The sequence below is a fragment of the Salmo salar genome, chromosome ssa09 (assembly GCF_905237065.1).
Source record: "Salmo salar chromosome ssa09, Ssal_v3.1, whole genome shotgun sequence".
Taxonomy (NCBI): domain Eukaryota; kingdom Metazoa; phylum Chordata; class Actinopteri; order Salmoniformes; family Salmonidae; genus Salmo; species Salmo salar.
This window is the reverse complement of record NC_059450.1, coordinates 15,925,001-15,947,669: the sequence shown is the minus strand read 5'-3', so window position 1 is coordinate 15,947,669 and position 22,669 is coordinate 15,925,001. Positions and strand designations below refer to the sequence as shown.

General features: G+C 44.8%; 1 protein-coding gene across 7 annotated transcripts in view; it reads left to right on the top strand.

Moving 5' to 3' along the window:
* The window catches only part of LOC106610786 (rho guanine nucleotide exchange factor TIAM2-like), a 125,240-nt gene that overhangs the window by 79,616 nt on the left and 22,955 nt on the right, over positions 1 to 22,669 (top strand). For all 7 annotated transcript variants that reach the window (XM_045723425.1, XM_014210361.2, XM_045723426.1 and 4 more), the window contains 2 exons: positions 4,306 to 4,403; positions 17,911 to 18,096. In XM_045723425.1, coding sequence (XP_045579381.1) covers positions 4,306 to 4,403; positions 17,911 to 18,096 — 284 coding nt within the window. The remainder of the gene's footprint in view (positions 1 to 4,305; positions 4,404 to 17,910; positions 18,097 to 22,669) is intronic.

Here is a 22,669-nt window from a genome sequence, read left to right as displayed (position 1 = left end):
TCCATCACCCAACTTCTGTTGAGCTTCAATTGGCAGACAGATGGCCTTACATTCTCCTGCAAAATGTCTTGATAAACTTGGGAATTCATTTTTCTGTCCACGATAGCAAGCTGTCCAGGCCCTGAGGCAGCAAAGCAGCCCCAAACCATGATGCTCCCTCCACCATACTTTACAGTTGGGATGAGGTTTTGATGTTGGTGTGCTGTGCCTTTTTTTTCTCCACACATAGTGTTGTGTGTTCCTTCCAAACAACTCAACTTTAGTTTAATCTGTCCACAGAATATTTTACCAGAAGCGCTGTGAAAATCCAGGTGCTCTTTTGCGAACTTCAGACGTGCAGCAATGTTTTTTTTGGACAGCAGTGGCTTCTCCCGTGGTGTCCTCCCATTTACACCATTCTTGTTTAGTGTTTACGTATCGTAGACTCGTCAACAGAGATGTTAGCATGTTCCAGAGATTTCTGTAAGTCTTTAGCTGACACTCCAGCATTCTTCTTAACCTCATTGAGCATTCTGCACTGTGCTCTAGCAGTCATCTTTGCAGGACAGCCACTCCTAGGGAGAGTAGCAACAGTGCTGAACTTGCTCCATTTGACTGATGAACATCAAGGCTTTTAGAGATACTTTTGTAACCTTTCCAGCTTTATGCAAGTCAACAATTCTTAATCTTATGTCTTCTGAGATCTCTTTTGTTTGAGGCATGGTTCATATCAGGCAATGCTTCTTGTGAAGCAAGAGGTCAAGGCAGCTCTAACCAACATCTCCAATCTCATCTCATTGATTGGACTCCAGGTTAGCTGACTCCTGACTCCAGGTTAGCTGACTCCTGACTCCAATTAGCTTTTGGAGAAGTCATTAGCCTAGGGGTTCACATACTTTTTCCAACCTACACTGTCAATGTATAAATGATGTATTCAATATAGACAAGAAAAATACAATAATGTGTGTGTTATTAGTTTAAGCAGACTGTGTCTATTGTTGTGACTAAGATGAAGCTCAGATCACATTTTATGACCAATTTATGCAGAAATCCAGGTAATTCCAAAGGGTTCACATACTTTTTCTTGCCACTGTATATAGAATTTCATAGAACAAAAAAACGAATACAATATAAAACGGGTAACATACAGCAGGACACATATTGCACAGACAAACATAAATATACACAAAACACAATCAACTAAAACAAACACATTTTAAACATTATTTTAAAAAGAAACAAATCATCAACCATTTAACAAAGGATTTGGTTGACATTTCTCTCACTCGCTCACCCACACACACACAGTCCTCCCTACGTCTGTTCATCTCTGTAGAGATGAGAGCTTAGATTATCTTTTTATCACTTACACCCTGTGAATGAACCAGACTTCCTGTTTTGAGAGTCAAATACTTCCTCAAAACCCATCAGCCCTATTGGCCCTTCAGAGTCAAGCGGACCGAAGTGAGCGGCAAAAAGGTGTAGAAGGTTTAGAACATGTATTTTCAGGGGAGAGAGGTAGTGTTGTAATAAGGAGGAGTATTAGTGAAGGTCTCTGTATTGAAGGCTTAGTTTCCAGGACTGACACGGTGAGGCAGTGTTCTGGAGTAAAGCCTACCTCCTATGCAGCCAGCTGGGACAGTCACAGTTGGATGAGCAGGCTTTGGTCTTTTTTTAAATTGCACATTTCACTTCTCTGGTTGGCAATACTTTCAAAGGTAAGAGTATCATAGTAAATGGTCATGTTTTTGGCCACATATCTATATGTATCACGTCTTTAAAGAAGTTTCTGTTATAGACTGAATTGAATTTTGTGTATTTGCTTTTGCTGGTGATGCTTCAGTCTATAGTCTTTCTACACTGATTGGACAAAAAATTAGTAACACCGTCCTAATATTGAGTTGTACCCCCTTTTGCCCTCAGAACAGCCTCAATTCATCAGGGCAGGGACTCTACACGGTGTCAAGCGTTCCACAGGGATACTGGCCCATGTTGACTCCAATGCTTCACACAGTTGTGTCAAGTTGGCTGGATGTCCTTTGGGTGGTGGACCGTTCTTGATACAGACGGGAAACTGTTGAGCGTGAAAAGCCCAGTGGCGTTGCAGTTCTTGACACACTCAAACCAGTTCACCTGGCACCTACTACCATACCCTGTTCAGAGGCACTTAAATGTTTTGTCTTGCCCATTCACCCTCTGAATGACACATACACAATCCATGTCTCAATTGTCTCAAGGCTTAAAAATCCTTATTTAACCCGTCTCCTCTTCATCAATACAGATTGAAGTGGATTTAACAAGTGACATCAATAAGGGATCATAGCTTTCCCCTGGATTCACCTGGTCAGTGTATGAAATGGGAAGAGTTCTTAATGTTTTGAACACTGTGTAGTTTTGCTCAATAGTGAAATTAGGATGAATTTCCATGCAGCAAGTTAAATATGAGGGATTTTCTCACCATGCTATTTATACAGATGGGGTTTTCATGCAATTATGCTTTATTTATTCTGAGTATGAGAACTGAGAAGGTTTCTCTTTCGAGTATTTGGGGTGTTGAGTTCTCACAGTTTGTACTAGAGAAGCCTTTCCCAACCTTTTCTGTTCCGATGACCACCGAATCACCATCAAAAGCGCTTGCGGACCACCATTTGCGTGGTTGCGGAATTTTTCTACTATAAAATATCTTGCCGTCAGCTAGTTGAAACCCACTGTACTGGAGAGAGTGAAATACAGTCATTTGTCACTACAACATCCTGAACCAAAACCACAGGCAACACTTCACACTGCAGGACCGGTGATGACATGCAGTAAAACTTAACGAAAACTGTGTAGCCACTGGCTTATCACTTAGTTGAAGATAGTCATCTTACACAGTGCCACACACACACACACACACACTAGTGAGAGATGAGATCGAGGCCAGCAACATGAGTGCAGTTTCCTCCTCTACCTCTAGAGGGGGTGCTATCCCAGTCAGGCTAATGAGGGTGATGAGAGGTAAACTCTGAACCATCCTGGGGTGTGACATCACGCTATACCACTCTATGGTAGAAGGCAGCACCCCTGGTGTGCGTTGGAAATGTTCTGTGACATGTTGACTTGAGATATGCATGGCAGGGTTATGACAGTCATAACTTGTCATAACCTGAAATAATATGGTTGTAACGCTGTCATGAGCCATATATTTACACCTGTTGTGACATACACTGCATGGTTGGTTATGACACCTATATAAGATGGTTAAAACCAACATTTATTCATGTTTTATCCCTGCCAAGAAGTTTCCTCTCGTTTTAGGATTCTTCTTAAGTCCTTTGTTGTTGTAATGAATTATTTACAGTCGTGTTTGTTTCATCATATTTTAATTAACTTATAGGAAATACACTTTATGACACTGTCATAAAGCATTATGACCATCCTGTGTCACTTTACTTAGTGCATGTCGGACATCAATGTGTGCGCAATTACAAAAATAATTTAATATGGTCAATAAAAAACTTAAGAAATGATATAGCATAAACATAGTGTGGACAAATAGGCTGTGGTGTAATGTTTTTGTTGTTGCCATGTGTGGTGGGTTATGACACTCTTGTGTAAGTGTCATAACCAGCCATAAAATAACGCAATATATGTCACAACGGGTCTAAATATGTCATGACAGTGTTATGACCATGTTATGTCGGCTGTTATGACATATTATGACCTGGTTATGACTGTGTCATAACCTGTTGTGACGCGGGGTGTCAAGTAAAGTGTTAACCAAATCTTTATCTCCCGGAATACAATCAAAAGGTCAAGCCCGTTGATTGTGCTGAGTTGATTTCCCACAAGCCTGTGAGTTTGTTAGAAACAGGGAGGGAGGGGAGATGTCCCTACCAGACCCAGTAACTGTAATCCGATCTGGCACCAGTTAATCCAGTCAGGTGCCTTTTTAACCAGGGGCAGCGTGTGGCTGAGCCCTTTCCCAAAATGTGATTTTCAGGAAAGATGCAACAAGAGTATATTATCAACAGCTTTCTCTTAAAACCACGTCCAACAGACAGAGGGAACTGTATGATTTGTTCCCTCGTCCGACTAGCGGAAGACCTCTTCTCTGTGATGTTTATTGTGACGGTTGTTAGAATGTGTTTCTGTTCTGTGGTCAGTAGATGCTCAACTGTAAACATCACTCCATCTCAGAGGAACTGGTGTGTGTGTGACTGGACTAGCCTCGACGACTGAACTAGCCTCGACGACAACAGCACTTAGCAGTGCTTGTATGAATTGGCCAAGATGGTTAACTAAAAAAAACCCACTGAACATTGCTTTGTGTCTCTCTCTCCTCAGATGTGTCCTTGGTGCCAGAGGTCCCTGGTGAGTCCCTAGGCTCTGGGCTGGAGAATAGTCTCCAGCACTCCCTCCACAGGGCCGTACAACACAGCAAGGTAAGATTGAATGCTGCGCCGCTGGCACTGCCCACACTGGGATCAATGAGTCGGCATAAACATACTGAGAGGAAGTCGGAGAGCTCTAGAGACAGAGCCGGGGAGACAGAATAATCAAGAGTTTTGAGACCATGAACCAACACACTACAGGCCCCAAGCAATTTTGAAACACAGTTACTAATGTACACACTTTATTAGGTACACCGCCCCGTTCACGAAAATGGTTCACTCCTACAGACAGTGAGTCACGTGGCCGTGGCTTGCGATATAAAGCAGGCAGACGGGCATCGAGGCATTCAGTTACTGTTCGATTGAACGTTAGAATGGGCAAAATGAGTGACCTAAGCGACTTTGAGTGTGGTAACATCGGTGCCAGGAGCGCCAGTTCCACTATCTCAGAAACGGCCGGCGTCCTGACAGTGTCTAGGGTTTACAGAGAATGGTGCGACAAACCCAAAAGACATCCCGTCAGCGGCAGTCCTGTGGGTGAAAACAGCTCGTTGATGAAAGAGAATGGCAAGAATCCTCCAAGCTAACAGGTGTGCCATAAACGGGCAAGTAACGGCGCAGTACCACAGTGGTGTGCAGAACGGCACCTCGGAACGTGCAACTCCTCGGTCCTTGTCACGGATAGGCTATTGCAGCTGTCGGGGTAGGTTCCTTGTCAATCATTGGCTTATTGTTGAAATCAGCAATCAGACCAAATCTTCTTTAAGTAAATCAATCAAACCTTTATTAATGCAATTGCAGACAGAAGTTAACAATAGAAACACAACGGGTATGTCTCCGAGTAAGTTCTGCAACCAACCAAAGGTCACAGCTGACTATATACATGCGATCCCTCCCTGGTGGTGTGATCGCCTACGTCAATGTATGTGTGCAGCAATAAGCTGAGGTTACCTTTATAAAGTAACCTAGGACAGTAGCTTCTCTGAAATTCATTAGCATTGTCCACTGTCACACAAGATCAACATGTCCAAACCAGACACCCACCTAGCACACTCTTGCAGCAGCTAGGGCTTAACCTCGAAGACTAGCACAGATAGCTTGTGCAAAGTATAGTGGCAGAGTTCAGACACATAGCAACAGTACAATAGTGAGACAAGCATATGAATCTTAAGGTCCCCTTAATCAGTAATGGGGAGGGTCTTTGGGACCCTACCCCCTACACAGCAGACGACCACACTAGGTTCCACTCCTATCAGCTAAAAACAACAAGAAGCTCTTCCAGTGGGCACGCGATCACCAACACTGGACAATTGAGCAGTGGAAAAACAGTGCCTGATCCGACGAATCCCGGGTTCCTGTTCAGCGTCATGCTGATGGCAGAGTCAGGATTTGAAGTAAGCATCACGAGTCCATGGACCCATCCTGTCTGGTGTCAACGGTACATGCTGGTGGCGGTGGTGTAATGGCGTGGGGAGTGTTTCCCTGGCACATGTTAGGTCCCTTGGTACCAATTCAGCAACATTTGAACGCCACACCTTGCAGCATCCACGCCCTGAAGAATTCAGGCTGTTCCGGAGGCAAAAGGGTGTCTGACCCGGTACTCGATGGGTGTACCTAATAAAGTATATATGTGTGCCAAATTAGTGTGTGAGCTGTGCATATATAAATGTGTGCTTGACACCCCTCATCAGGGACAGCTGCGGCAGCGGGGCTGAAGACGTCTTGGCACCACTCTTAAAGATCTCTATATAATTACGCTGGCCCCCGTCTACAGACAGCTTATTACTGTCACACTCCGAGAGAGAGGCCCTTTGTCTCAGTCTAACGCCCATACTGTCAACACTCCCTCTGCCTGCTACTAACCTTCACTCTGTCATTGTCTGAGGCCCCAACACCCTAGATAGACACCCAGAATAGCAGGAAGTTTTAATGACAGACTCAGGGTTGGCCATGTTGGGTCCTAGCCCTCAGTAGAAGCAGCAGAGGCATGGTACTGAACCTCAAAGCCTGGCCCTCTGCTAGCTCTGTGGCTCGACCCCCTGGCAGAGAGGGAGAATAGACGTGAGGGCTGCTCTCTCTCTGTAGGTATTAGAATGAGAACAGTAGATTAGTGTTGAGGTTGTTGTTCCTTCCTATCTTGGTAAATAATTGTTGGTAAGCGTTTTATAATCAAGCCTACCTTTTTTTGATTTGAAAGAGTTTGTCGTGTGATCACGTTCGGTTTTGGGACTCCGTAGTGACTTGGTCAAGGAGGGGAACTGTAGGTTATCTCTGTAGTGGGGAAAGGCTAGGTGACGGCTAGTGCACCTCAGCTTTCATCACAGCTCCACTTTTCCTACTGTAAGTATGCAAATGGCTGCTGTCCAGTGATGATTCAATTCATGTTTATTTTTGTCCCAGGGAGTTTTTGTTATTGTCAGTTTTCTTTTTAATATATGTAAATAATAACTTAAGTCATTAAAGTGTATTTATGCGTCATGTTGGAAAGCTTTCTGCATTATGGTAATAAAACAGATTTAGAGATGGGAAAAGTATCTATGCCGAGCTTTGTTATTGGGCTACATTAATGAGACCAGTCATCTGGAGGGCCAGGTTTTAATGATCCTCACTTCAGTGGACTGAAACATAACATTGCAGCTCAGAGGAGAGAGAACGATCTGTATGCTGTTTGATGCTCCTAAAAGTCTCCCTTTCGAGACTGTAAACACTGGCTGGAAATACTGAATATCTCGGCTGGCCATTTGCCTGCACCCATGTGTCTAGCACTTGTAGACAGCAGGTTGTCAATGTGTTCCCTATGTACTGCCCCAATACACTATTCCATTATACATTACAGTGATACCATGCCTATATGGTTTAGTGTATAGTATGTCCCAGTGGGCTCTGTTAAGTCTCTGTAAAACCAGGTCTGAGGTCAGTGAAGAGGTGGATTAGAGAAGACGGGCTCCTCGGCTCTGTCTGTTTGCCCAGTGACAAGAATGAGTCCCGCTGCACTGGGATCTGCACTGCAGTACCTCTGGCTGCTGCTGCACCGGACACAGTGTTTGTCTTTGTACCAGTGGAGAGGTACCGGAGGCTGTGTGGGCGGGCGTGTGTGTGTGTGTGTGGGGAGGAGTGTTTGTACAATCGAATGCTTGTGTGAACGAGAGATACTGAGACATATAGGTACATGCAGTAAAAGCGAGCACTGTGAGATTTTGTTGTGGCAAATCTGATGGCTGTCAAGAGCGGTTGGAATTTCGCCTCGCTACCAGAGTCAGTTTGTGCAAATCAATCTAGTCAATGGGTAGAAAATCACCTGTGTTTCAGGCAGACTAAGTGCCCACCGCAGCCTGCCAGCCAGCCTGTGACTGAATGGAGATGGATGGGAAGGAAAGACTCATTTCAAGCCTCTTGTCACAGCATGTAATCGTCTGCCGCGGAACACTGACTGACTTTGATTAATTGGTCTAGTGGTTTCCAATTTTCTCATATTAAGAGGGTGAGCAGCTGCTTTACAAAGCACAGTTAACTCAGTATTTACCCTAGTTCTCTGACACTACATGAGATTCCCCGTTGCCAAGTTGTTGTTGTTTGGGGACCTGTTGCTAATACTATTGGTCCCCCCCCAGTAGTATGGTACTGTAGGTCCCATGTCCCCCCCCCTCCTCCTCAGTAGACAGATGGGATGGTGATCTGAGAGGCCAGGGAAGGGGTAGTCTGGCCTGGAGCAGACTGACATCCTGGGCCAGCCCACACAGCAGCAGCACACCTCTACCTGACACCGAATACCACCTACAGTGAGGGGAAAAAAAGTATTTGATCCCCTGCTGATTTTGTACGTTTGCTCACTGACAAATTGATTATCAGTCTATCATTTTAATGGTAGGTTTATTTGAACAGTGAGAGACAGAATAACAACAAAAAAAATCCAGAAAACGCATGTCGAAAGTGTTATAAATTGATTTGCATTTTAATGAGGGAAATAAGTATTTGACCCCCTCTCAATCAGAAAGATTTCTGGCTCCCAGGTGTCTTTTATACAGGTAACGAGTTGAGATTAGGAGCACACTCTTAAAGGGAGTGCTCCTAATCTGTTTGTTACCTGTATAAAAGACACCTGTCCACAGAAGCAATCAATCAATCAGATTCCAAACTCTCCACCATGGCCAAGACCAAAGAGCTCTCCAAGGATGTCAGGGACAAGATTGTAGACCTACACAAGGCTGGAATGGGCTACAAGACCATCGTCAAGCAGCTTGGTGAGAAGGTGACAACAGTTGGTGCGATTATTCGCAAATGGAAGAAACATAAAAGAACTGTCAATCTTCCTCGGCTTGGGGCTCCATGCAAGATCTCACCTCGTGGAGTTGCAATGATCATGAGAACGGTGAGGAATCAGCCCTGAACTACACGGGAGGATCTTGTCAATGATGGGACCATAGTCACCAAGAAAACAATTGGTAACACACTACGCCGTGAAGGACTGAAATCCTGCAGCACCCGCAAGGTCCCCCTGCTCAAGAAAGCGTATATACATGCCTGTCTGAAGTTTGCCAATGAACATCTGAATGATTCAGAGGACAACTGGGTGAAAGTGTTGTAGTCAGATGAGACCAAAATGGAGCTCTTTGGCATCAACTCAACTCGCCGTGTTTGGAGGAGGAGGAATGCTGCCTATGACCCCAAGAACACCATCCCCACCGTCAAACATGGAGGTGGAAACATTATGCTTTGGGGGTGTTTTTCTGCTAAGGGGACAGGACAACTTCACCGCATCAAAGGGACGATGGACGGGGCCATGTACCGTCAAATCTTGGGTGAGAACCTCCTTCCCTCAGCCAGGGCATTGAAAATGGGTCGTGGATGGGTATTCCAGCATGACAATGATCCAAAACACACGGCCAAGGCAACAAAGGGGTGGCTCAAGAAGCAGCACATTAAGGTCCTGGAGTGGCCTAGCCAGTCTCCAGACCTTAATCCCATACAAAATCTGTGGAGGGAGCTGAAGGTTCGAGTTGCCAAACGTCAGCCTCGAAACCTTAATGACTTGGAGAAGATCTGCAAAGAGGAGTGGGACAAAATCCCTCCTGAGATGTGTGCCAACTACAAGAAACGTCTGACCTCTGTGATTGCCAACAAGGGTTTTGCCACCAAGTACTAAGTCATGTTTTGCAGAGGGGTCAAATACTTATTTCACTCATTAAAATGCAAATCAATTGATAACATTTTTGACATGCGTTTTTCTGGATTTTTTTGTTGTTATTCTGTCTCTCACTGTTCAAATAAACCTACCATTAAAATTATAGACTGATCATTTCTTTGTCAGTGGGCAAACATACAAAATCAGCAGGGGATCAACTACTTTTTTCCCTCACTGTGGATACTTCTGCTACAGCGATGCTGTTTACATCAACACCATGACACAACAAAAACTATTTTTAAACCACATTTACCGGTTGTTGTAGTCATTAATACCAGTTTAATGTTTCTTATTGGACCTTGTGAGGTTGGGGTAGTTTACCAGTACGATTTCATTGGGTACTAGACTACCATGTTTCTTTCATCAAATTGCTCCTTATGGAATGATTTAGCCTCGGACAGTCACCTTATTATTTAGGACGTCGCGTTAGGTTCTAGTGCGTTAGGTTCTAGTGCACAGTCCTCGTGATAGTTTTACAGCTCCATGAAGGTGTGTAGTCAACCTCATAACTCACAACAGGAGCTGTACAACTGTATGAAATGGCTGGCAATGGCATGAAGTTGTTGTGCTACACATACCATTTGCCAACTGGCTGAGTAGAGTAAGCTCCTTAACTTCCTCCAACCGTTAACTAAGAGGGATTTGACAGTGCATAGAGCAGTAACCACATCCTTCCATTACTGTAGCCTCGCTCGCCGCCAATATCCAAAGTAGGGCTGTGCCAGACAAAAACAAAGTTCTGTTCTTGTTTTTTTTTTTTTTTTTTACATGTATTTTTCCATATAGACACATCCTATGTGTTTTAATCACATTTAGCTCTATTCACTGAGCTTGTCTGATGCTTTAAGCACACTGTGTGATTCAATCATTTACACACACAAATGACTAGTGGGAGTCCGACCGCAATTGATTTGATCGTGCCGCGTGGCTCAGACTTGCTGCGCTGTGTTTAAAAAAAGACAGTGAGTGACTGTGTGACTAGCACCCATTGTCTCTCTCTCCTCCATGCTGCAGCGACCACCACACATCAACAGTGTTTATAGCGCTGTGCTTGTTGCTGAAGCTGCGACATAATTACAGCCATTTCTGTTGCACCATTGTTCCGATGTAATATAACCATATACAATTTCAGTAGCACATGTCTTAGAGTGATGGACTGTGCCACCCCCACGGCCTCCACAATGGATCAGTCCACTCAGACAGGCGCCAATCAGACCGGTGTCTTGTACACCATGATTCGTTTTCTACTGCTCGACTAAAGAAATCTGTCAACCAACATCCTATCGACCAACCAAACAATCAACCAGTCGACTGAATGGGGTCAGCCCTAATCCAATTACTTGGTTTGATTCGCCAATGATTTAGTGATTGTGGGATATCCACAAATGGTCCTTACAGGAACTGACTGGGCAGCGTACTGTAAATGGCAGCTTGTATTTTGGGTGCTATACCCGTTAAGAAATCCGTTGCTCTGTTCTTGGTTCTAGGCGAAGAACGTCTGAAAGGCGTTTTCATCACCTTTTTAAACTGTGTGAATGTGAGAGGTGAGACATGCTCTCCAATTACTGCGTTATTACTACTCTCCTCTTTACGGCTTTTGAACCACAACAGCCAGCAAAGACCAATGGACACTAGAAAGAAAGACCTACAGCCTCGTTAAACTTCTCCCACCTACTTACCTCCTCCTTGGGAAATTCCCACGATCCCAGTCCCTCCTCCAGGACCTGCCTATTGGAGGGGGTGTAGTGGGCGGCGGTAATGATGACTAAGTCTATCAGTCACCATATGGCTGTGACTAGCCTAATAATCTGGGCTTATTGCTGGGAAGTGGCCCCAGCGTCTGGAGCGGCCCCAATGCAGATAGACCGAGGGAGAGGAGGGATAGACCTATCGAGAGAGGCTTAGAGGGCTCGCCGGAGGAGGAGGAGAAGAAGAGGCGAGCTGGTGTGCGTTGGAATGGCAGCCCTATACCATGGCTCAGGGACGAGTGGAGGATTGATTGCTGAGAGGAGGAGGGGAGCGGAGGAGAAGGAGGAAGAGGCCAGGCCCTGCGTCTACCTCACCACCCTGATCCAGCTGTTCATCAGGGACCAGTCCCCAGCCCAGGCCCTGTGCTCCATGCTGGCCATGTGCTGGTTTTGGTCAGGTGGCTGTGAGGCCGAGGAGAAGGATCTGTTTCTGGGCTCGGCGCTGCTCACCCTCAGACAGCTGTTTAAAGACAAGCTGGACCTGCTGCTGGACGACATGGCTGGATGTGTGGCCTGTGAGAAACCTACGGTACCCGGCCCACGCACTGGACTCCTGGTAACCCAACCCTTTGTAGTTGTTTGACCAGGGTATATTTCAGTTAGTATGTTTAGGACAGGTCACATAGTGTTAGTAGGTGTCAATGTTTTTATGTGCTGACACTTCCCTGTTTGTCCAACCTGCCTCTACTAATGATTCATTTAAGCAATAAGGCCTGACACGGAACCCAAACCGGCTGCGCGCGTGTGCCATCATGCGCCATCATGCGCCATCGTGCATAAATGTATTTTGTCCCCCCACACCAAACGTGATCACGACACGCAGGTTAAAATATCAAAACAAACTCTGAACCAATTACATTAATTTGGGGACAGATCGAAAAGCATTCAATATTTATGGCGATTTAGCTAGTTGGCTTGCACTTGCTAGCTAATTTGTCCTATTGAGCTAGCTTGCTGTTGCTAGCTAATTTGTCCTGGGATATAAACATTGAGTTGTTATTTTACCTGAAAAGCACAAGGTCCTCTACTCTGACAATTAATCCACACATGAAACGGCCAACCGAATCGTTTCTAGTCATCTCTCCTCCTTCCAGGCTTTTTCTTCTTTGAACTTATATGGTGATTGGCATCTACACTTTCATAGTATTACCACGACAACCGGCAAAACAGTTCGTCTTTCAATCACCCACGTGGGTATAACCAATGAGATGGCACGTGGGTACCTGCTTCTATAAACCAATGAGATGGGAGAGGCAGGACTTCCAGTGCGATCTGCATCAGAAATAGAAAGGAGTTCTATTTTAGCCCTTGGCAACGCAGACGCTTGAATAACATAGATTTCAAAATGTATTTTGCAACGCTCGCGCACGCGACGCGAACGGTGTAGTCAGGGTATGAGGGGGCGTGGTATATGGCCAATATACCACGGCTAAGGGCTGTTCTTAGCCACGACGCAACGCAGAGTGCCTGGATACAGCCCTTAGCCATGGTATATTGGCCATATACCACAAACTCCTGAGATGCCGTATTGCTATTATTAACTGGTTACCAATGTAATTAGAGCAGTAAAAATAAATGTTTTGTCATACCCGTGATATACGGTCTGATATACCACGGCTGTCAGCCAATCTGCATTCAGGGCTCGAACCAACCAGTTTATAATTAAGTATGTTGTATACAGTACATGTAGCAGCTCCCCATGGGAGAAATGGTCAATTCACTGTCATACTGCAGTAGGTCTTGAGGGTGTGCTGCTACAACTGAGTCACTGTCACTCTTCTTACGCTCTAGTATTATTTATTGTACTCAGTCCACCTGGTTGTCCAGCCTGTCTCTGGAGGGTTGACTTGGCTTTTATTTTTTTAATGCTTTTGCTTTATATCAGAATCTGTCCTTTCCGTGGCCTGCTAGATGTTCAGTCAGATGTTATCAGGTTTCTGGACCAGTGGTAGGGAGTGTTTGCTATCACCCAGCTACATTTTCTATCCGGGCACCAGGTCATGTGGCTAGGGGAAGGTTTACCCATCACTGACTGCTCCCGACTGGTTTAATGTTGAGGGAAGTGGTTTGCTGCTATGCTACCTTTCCTCTGCTGTCATTTGATTGGGCCTGGTTTCATGTTGAGGGAAGTGGTTTGCTGCTATGCTACCTTTCCTCTGCTGTCATTTGATATTGATGTTATCTATGGGGCGGGTGTAACACCCCTATGGGGACTTATCATGAAACACGCACTCTGAAGTCTCCCACGTACTCTGAAGTATTCCACGCACTATGAAGAACCGGTGGAATAATAGTTGTTTAGAGTGAAAAATAAAGTGTCCAATGGGAATAGAAGACTGGGGTCCTCCCTCCCTGTTTGATTTATGGGAAACTCTATTTATTGAGCTTTAAAAAGCGGATGGCAACGTTGCACAATAGGCCTAACCTGAGGGATGAATCAGCCTCTGTTAGACCCTTACTGTGGTGTGACAGGACACTCTCATTTGAGCAATGGGCTGAGCCGGCCCGAGGGACGCCCCATATTTTATCCCTGGCTTTACACTTTAGACTTTCCATTTGTGATTGTTTATTTTCTTAAAGAGAAAGTCTTTTGGTGCCGGGAGGATTCTTTTCTTTAATTTGAAAGCGATTCATCTCTTAAAGTAGGCTGAGCACACTGCTTTTAATGACTCTATTTTAATGTCTGGCAGAGATAAGGGAGAATGGACAGTATCCGGCTTCACTCAACTGTTTGACAGCTCTTGTTTGTTTCTAACCTCAATGTATTTGAGTACTATTTGAATAGGATGTCAGTGGAGGCCCGGGGTTGAAGCGGCCCTTTGACCTTGGATTAGGAGACTCTTGGATGTTTTTGGCTGCCACTGGGTGTACGAGGGAGCAGAAGAGGTGTGTGTGTGTGTGTGTGTGTGTGTGTGTGTGTGTGTGTGTGTGTGTGTGTGTGTGTGTGTGTGTGTGTGTGTGTGAGAGTTACCTTGCCCGTGGGTGGAAAATACCAGACTGGATAATCGCACTGTTGGCACGTCAAGCAGGAGCGGTAATCTCTCCACAAATCGCTCCTTCTGTCATCTCCCATGTCAACACGCCTAGGATTTCACATAAACAATACCCAAATAAATATCAGCCAAATGTTTCCAGTGTTAAATGTTTAGTGAAGTTATCCACACACTTTCAGACATTCTGACACACATTTCTGCTGCTGTTCACTTCAAGGGCTGGGGAGGTAGTGGATTCTAATGTAATTTGTTGTTTCTATACTGAGACCGTAGTTAGGCTAGTTAATTGTGTTGTTGGAATGGTCTGCCCACACAGGCCTAAGCTTCCAGTCCTGGATTAGATTTGGAACAATCAGCTAGTTGTCACTCGGCTTTGTCTGCAAACAGCAGACCCAGCAGCAGGACGCCCCTCGGTACGATGTTGTTTACCAGGAAGCATATCTCCTTAACATAGGCTTGGACTCATGTTTTTGTTGAAAAGCACCCACAATTGTTCATTCGAGGGCCACATCTTTTTCCTTCAGCGTGGCCTGTGTTGTCAGTGTAGATGAATGCCTCTGGCCTGTTGAACAGACACCGCTATTCCTGACCGTGTGACGGTGCAACAGTGAGGTTGGCGGGCCAGAAGAGTCCTCATTGTGTTGCTGCATTGAGAGGCCAGGCCTCAGGCCTGTGGCAGCGTGGCCGGTGACACTGGCAGCCTGGCCTGTGCATTATACTCTCTGGAAGCTGACAAGGGTCACGTGGACCAGAGATGGGGTGAGAGAGACAGAAAGAAAGAAAAAGAGAGCGAGGGAGGAATTCCCCTCCGTTCGCACTGTCCGCTCGGTCCGGCCGTCCACTCTGATTGATAGATATGCAGATTGGTGCGGGCAGCAGTTTTTAGTCAAATGCCTACGCTCACAGAACCTCTAGACTCAGGATCAATGGCTAGCTCCCATCAAATGGCCCCTGACCCCTGTAGAGAGAGGTGTTCTGTAGAGTGAGGCTTCTCCTGGCCTGGTGGAGGAGGGGGAAGACGTGACAGACAGGGGGGGTTCAGTCACTAATGAGGAAGAGGCGGCGTGTGGGAATACTGAATGTGAGGAGGCAGGGAGAGAGAACGAGGATCTGATTAGGACTATCAAATACTGTCCAGTCAAGAACAACTAATTGCCATTTTAGTGGTCAGGTCCAGTCCAGCCGTGATGCCAGCGTCCAGGTCGGGTAGGCTGCATAGGAAAGGCTGTAACCTGGCCTGTAGGACCCAGAGACAGGCCACAGCAGCTTGGAGGCTCCTCTACAGACTTCTCTTCATGGTGAGTAGGACAGAGAGGGATTGAGAGTAGAAATGACCATCCAGAGGGAAGGACAGCCTTAGTGGGGTTTAGCCTTTCACTGTCTAGTTGTTCAAGTGTGACGATGGGTATCAACCTCGGGCTCAACATGTTTCAGGGCTGTAGGTGTTGTGACAGAGGTTAAAACTATTCCTCGTGGGGGAGAGGGAGATGTCTGGCTTTACAACGGGGAGAGCAGATGGGTTAATTGGCAGGATTGGATTTAGCTAATTCTTCTTAGAATCCCCACAGGCTTCATGGTTGTTTAATCAGAAGAAAGCAGTCGGTTCCCTATGTTACGTAAGCGGGCTATAGTATAAGCGCTAAAACTGTGAGAGGAGCCCAGATGTAGCAGGAGCTGTCAAGCGTAACCAGAATACGGAGGGAGAATTGAGACTAGCGCTGTCGGATGTGCTTGTCCATTCTCCGGCTGCTTCCGGCTCCCCCTCTCCTTGGCTCCCGAGCAGCCTGTTCGCAGATCTTAATTGATTCGATATTTGGGTTAGCCGTCAGGCGTTGGGCTCAGACTTGGTCAGATTGTTGTGTGGGACAGGGAGACTTCTGAGTCATACCCCCCCCCCCCGTAGTCGTTCTCACAGGTCGCCCGTATTAGGTTGCTGAAAAGTCATGCTGCGAGAATGGGAGAATCCTTCTGTGAGTGTGGCTTCAGAAACTAACGTTATCTGTCTGTGTGAGGCTAGTTTGCCTCTGAAGCTGCCGCAGGGTATCTGATTAATATGTCAACAAGATATCTGTCAGCCATTTTCCCTCCTTGAGTTGGTCTCATAGCCTTTTCAGCTGCGATATGGAGAAGCTTTTGTCTGTGATAGTGTGTGGGTGAAAAATATTCACTACATTCAGTGTGTGTGTGTGTGTGGATGCCGATGCTTGCCTGCGTCTGTTCTTTTGTGCATCTACAGTATACAGCCTTCAGTGTGTTAACACAGTGGGTCAGCTTAGTCTCTGTAATTATCCTAGCTCACGCGGAGACCTAGACCTGCTGTCTGGGTGGTCGTGTCTAGAGGCCAGCCAAGCCTAGCCTACTCCTAGCCTGAATCCCATTCCCATCAGTGGGGGCCTGATGGGAAGCAGCCATGCTGCTCTCACAGTGCTGCCTAGTTCTGTCCTGCCTACAGATTAGTATGGAAGCTGCTTTGGCACCCTCCTGAGTAACCATGCTATAATTAAGCAATAAGGCCCAGGGTGTGTGTGTGTGTATTAGTTATATGGCCATTATACCACGGCTAAGAGCTGTTCTCCGCATGACACAACGCTGAGTGCCTGGATACAGCCCTTAGCCGTGGTATATCGGCCAACTACCTCAAACTCCCGAGGTGCTTTATTGCTATTATAAACCGGGTACTAATGTAATTAGAACAGTAAAGGCAAATGTTTTGTCATACCCGTGGTATATGGTCTGATATACCACAACTTTCAGCCAATCAGCATTCAGGGCTCGAACCACCCGGTTTCTAATTACCTGATGCGCTACTGGCTTAGCTTAATAGAGGACTTGATTTGTCCCCTGTCTCTCTGGTATAGGCCACACTATCTGGGTTCTGCTGGGTTGTTTTACTGTGAGGGCTGTTAATCCATTTGGTGTGTGTGTGTGTGTGTGTGTGTGTGTGTGTGTGTGTGTGTGTGTGTGGTGTGTGTGTGTGTGTGTGTGTGTGTGTGTGTGTGTGCTGTGCAATATGGATGGTGACAGGCAGGCTATTTTCTGAGAATTGCTTGTGTAACGATCAGTGTCTCTCTCACTCAAAACCACGTTCTCTTGCAGTGTCTATATACACACACACACACACACACACACACACACACACACACACACACACACAGCGATAGTTCTGAGTAGATGTTTTGCAAGGCATGTTGGCAGCTCCTCTGCAGTGGAGAGCAGCCTGTGATACTGTAGAGCTACAGGAGCTGATGACAGCACTCTGTGATACTGTAGAGCTACAGGAGCTGATGACAGCACTCTGTGATACTGTAGAGCTACAGGAGCTGATGACAGCACTCTGTGATACTGTAGAGCTACAGGAGCTGATGACAGCACTCTGTGATACTGTAGAGCTACAGGAGCTGATGACAGCACTCTGTGATACTGTAGAGCTACAGGAGCTGATGACAGCACTCTGTGATACTGTAGAGCTACAGGAGCTGATGACAGCACTCTGTGATACTGTGCTGATTGACGGGGATATTGTTTTTTGATTGATGTATTAACAAAAGTCCTTGTGATCCTAATAAGCTTTGTGTCTACATGTTAATGTACTCCTGTGGTTCCTAACAGCTCTGTCTCTCTATCGCTCCCTGCAGAGCGTGGAGACGCTGTACCACACCTTCCAAGAGGGCTCCGAGGGCCTGATGGAGGGCCACAAAGACCCCCCGAACCCAGGGGCCGAGCCCACCCTGCTCAGAACCTGCCCCAGACACATGAGCGCCACCGAGAGGCTCAGCAAGGTCATCCAGGAGCTGGTGGACACAGAGAAGTCCTACGTCAAGGTCATTCTTTTTTTTTTGAATTCTTGGAAGATAATGGCCAATTTCCCAATTCAGTGTATTTAGTTGAGCCAGGATGAAGAGACGGGGCATAGGAAAGCAAAGCCACTGAAGAGTAACAAGACATGATCTATTTCTGTGGTGTCATGGGGAGTAACAAAAGAAGCCGTAGCTTGTTTCGTTCTGCTCTACAGGACACAGGCTCATCATTCAGAGGCCCTGTACAGCTCAAGTTTCCATCTCACCCCTTTTCTCAGAGCACATTGAAGACCTCCTCTCATGATCTCGTCTGTCTTCATTTGTGTGTCGGCTGATTGTCCTACAACTCTCTTTTTCTCTCGCTCTCTCTACCCCCTCTCTCTCTACCTCTCTCTCTATAGCAGACCCTCATGCCAAATTGAGTCGAAGGCTTTTTTTAAATCAACAAAGCGTGAGAAGACTTTGCCTTTGTTTGGTTTGTCAATTAGGGTGTGCAGGGTGAATACGTGGTCTGTTGTATGATCATTTGGTAAAAAGCCAATTTGACATTTGCTCAGTACATTGTTTTCACTGAGGAAATGTACGAGTCTGCTGTTAATGATAATGCAGAGGATTTTCCCAAGGTTGCTGTTGACGCATATCCCACGGTAGTTATTGGGGTCAAATTTGTCTCGACTTTTGTGGATTGGGGTGATCAGTCCTTGGTTCCAAATATCGGGGAAGATGCCAGAGCTAAGGATGATGTTTTAGTGTAGCCAATTGGAATTCGTTGTCTGTATATTTTATAATTTCATTGAGGATACCATCAACACCACAGGCCTTTTTGGATTGGGAGGGTTTTTATTTTGTCCTGTAGTTCATTCAAGGTAATTGGAGAATCCAGTGGGTTCCGGGTAGCCTTTAATAGTTGATTCTAAGATTTGTATTTGATCATGTATATGTTTTTGCTGTTTGTTCTTTGTTATAGAGCCAAAAAGATTAGAAAGTGGTTTACCCAGATCTCCATTTTGGATAGATAATTCTTCATGTTTGTTTAGTGTTTTCCAATTTTCCCAGAAGTGGTTAGCTCTTTCTCTCTACCCCCTCTCTCCCTCTCTACCCTATAGCTCGTGTCTCTACCCTTTCAAAAACATTTCAATTAAATTCTAAGGGCTTTATTGGCATAGGAAACATATGTTTACATTGCCAAAGCAAGTGAAATAATAGGAAATAACCAAGGGAATTTAACAATCAAAAATGAACATTACACTCACTTTCTTTTTAAGAATATAGACATTTCAAATGTTATATTATTTGAACAGTGTTGTAACAATGTGAAAATAGTTGAAGTATTAAAAGGAAAGTAAATAAACAGATAAATATAGGTTGTATTTACAATAGTGTTTGTGCTCCGCTGGTTACCCTTTTCTTGTGGCAACAGGTCACAAATCTTGCTGCTGTGGTGGCACACTGTGGTACTTCACCTAAAATATATGGGAGTTTATCAAGATTGGATTTGTTTTCAAATTCTTTGTGGGTCTGTGTAATCTAAGGGAAATATCTGTCTCTGGTCATATATTTGGTAAGGAGGTTAGGAAGTGCAGCTCGGTTTTGTGGGCAGTGTGCACATAGGCAGACCTGGCTCTCGAGAAGACAGGCTATGGCGGCCATTCACAAAAGCAAGGCTATACTCACTGAGTCTGTACATAGTCAAAGCTTTTCCTTCATTTTGCGTCAGTCACAGTGTTCAGGAATTCTTTCACTGTGTACTCTCTGTTTAGGGCCAAATAGCATTCTATTATAGTTATTATATTCATAATTTGCTCAGTTCTTTTGTTAATTCTTTCCAATGTGTCAAGTAATTATCATTTTTGTTTTCTCATGATCTCTCTACCCTCTCTCTCTCTACCCTCTCTCTCTCTCTACCCTCTCTCTCTCTCTCTACCCTCTCTCTCTCTCTCTCTCTACCCTCTCTCTCTCTCTCTACCCTCTCTCTCTCTCTACCCTCTCTCTCTCTCTCTCTCTACCCTCTCTCTCTCTCTCTCTACCCTCTCTCTCTCTCTCTCTACCCTCTCTCTCAATTCAATTCAATTCAATTCGCTTTATTGGCATGACGTAACAATATACATATTGCCAAAGCTTATTTGGGATATTTACAATATAAAAATAAATAAAAATGAGAATCAAATATTGTCAACGGGACAACAGTAACAACAATAACCAAGGGTCAAAATAACCAACACATTCAACAATAACAATGATCATACAGTAGAGGACATGTGCAGGTTTATTGGTCTGTCAGACACTGTCCCTCAACTTATGGCACGCAGCAATGTAGTGCGCTGCCAACCCACAGCTCTCTGCGTCCTCCCCAACAGGACGGGTAGCCTATCCTCATCAGAGAGGTCTGTGAAACCTTGAATAAGGGTTTCAAATTTGGGGAAATGACACTCTCTAATTGTTTTATATTTTTGACATTTTGTCAGGAAATGCAGCTCCGTCTCAGGTTCTGCTGTGGTGCAGTGGTTGCACAGCCTTTCCTCTACAGGGAGCCAGGTTTTCCTGTGTCTACCCTTCTCAATGGCAAGGCTGTGCTCACTGAGCCTGTACTTTGTCAAGGTTTTTCTAAGGTTTTGATCAGTAACCATGGTCAAATATTTAGCCATAGTGTACTGTCGATTTAGGGCCAGATAGCACTGCATTTTGCTTTGTGTTTGTGCTTGTGTTTCCCAATAAGCAATGTAGTTTTGTTTTGACTGTGTTGTAATTTGGTTTATTCTGATTGATTGGATGTTCTGGTCCTGAGGCTTCAGTGTGTTAGTAGAACAGGTTTGTGAACTCAGCCCCAGGACCAGCTGGATGAGGGGACTCTTTTCTTTGCTCAGCTCTTGGCATTGCAGGGCTTGGTAATGATATGAGAGGGGGTCACTGTATTTTAGATGTTTCCAAAACTTAATTGCTCTTTTTTGAGTTTTTATTATTAGTGGATATTGGCCTAATTCTGCCCTGCATGCATTGTTTGTAGTTTTCCTCTGGACACGTAGGAGAATCTTACAGAACTCTGCATGTAGGGTTTCAATGGGGTGTTTGTCCCATTTGATGAAATCTTGTTTTGCAAGTGGACCCCACACCTCGCTGCCATAAAGTGCAATTGGTTCAATGACATATTCAATTAGTTTTAGCCAAATTTTAATAGGTATTTCAATTTGAATCTGCTTTTTAATGGCGTAGAATGCCCTGCGTGCTTTCTCTCTCAGTTCATTCACTGCCTCATTAAGGTGTCCAGTTGAGCTTATTTTTAAACCTAAGTAATTGTAGTGTGTACAGTACTCTATATATTTTGTACCAATTGAGAACTTTGGTCTAATTCCCTGAGATCTGGATCTTCTCTGGAAAATCATTATTTTAGTCTTTTTGGGGTTTACTGCCAGGGCCCAGGTCTGGCAGTACTGCTCTAGCAGGTCCAGGCTCTGCTGTAGGCCAGGTGCTGTGGGTGACATCAGGCATAGGTCATCTGCGAAGAGTAGGCATTTAACTTCTGAATTGTGGAGACTAACACCTGGGGCTGAGGATTTTTCTAGAATAGTGGCCAATTCGTTAATGTAAATATTGAATAGTGCAGGGCTCAGATTGCAACCCTGACGAAGGCCCCGCCCCTGGTTAAAGAATTCTGTTCTTTTCTTACCAATTTTAATGCTGCACGTATTGCCAGTATACATTGATTTAATTATGTCATATGTTTTACCCCCTACACCACTTTCAATAACTTTGTAGAACAGTCCTGTATGCCAAATAGAATCAAATGCTTTTTGGAAGTCGATAAAGCAAGCGTATATTTTGGTATTATTTTGGTGGACATGTTTATCTATCAGGGTGTGTAAGGTGTAAATATGATCAGTTGTGCGATGTTTTGGTATAAATCCAATTTGGCTTTTACTCAAGACATTGTGCTTATTGAGGAAGTTTAGAACTCTTACATTGATGATACTACACAAAACCTTCCCCAGGTTACTGTTCACACAAATGCCTCTGTAATTGTTACGGTCAAATTTGTCTCCGTTCTTAAAGATTGGGGTTATGAGTCCTTGATTCCAGATGTCAGGGAAATAACCTACACTCAGGATCAAATTAAACAGTTTTAATATAGCCAATTGAAATTTTGCACTAGTGAGTTTGAGCATCTCATTTAGGATGCCATCAGGTCCGCATGCCTTTTTAAATTTGAGAGCCTGAAGTTTCTTATAGAGCTCCTGGTCAGTAATTGGGGAGTCCAATGGGTTTTGATTGTCCTTTATAGCTTTTTCTAATCCATTCAACTTCTCATGGATTTGGCGTTGTTCTGCGTTTGTGTCAATTTGAACGGTGTTGTAGAGTGTTTTGAAATGGGTTGTCCATATGTCACCATTTTGTATCGCTAATTCCTCTTGTTTAGATTTTTTTAGTTTTTTCCAATTTTGCCAAAAGTTGTTTGTGTTTATGGACTCCTCAATTAGTGTCAGCTGCTTGCTGTTGTACTGTGCTTTTTTGGTTCTGAGTGTACGTTTATAGAGTTTTAAAGTCTCGCAGTAATGAAGGCGTAGTTCACCATTATTTGGGTCTCTGTGCTTTTGGTTGGATA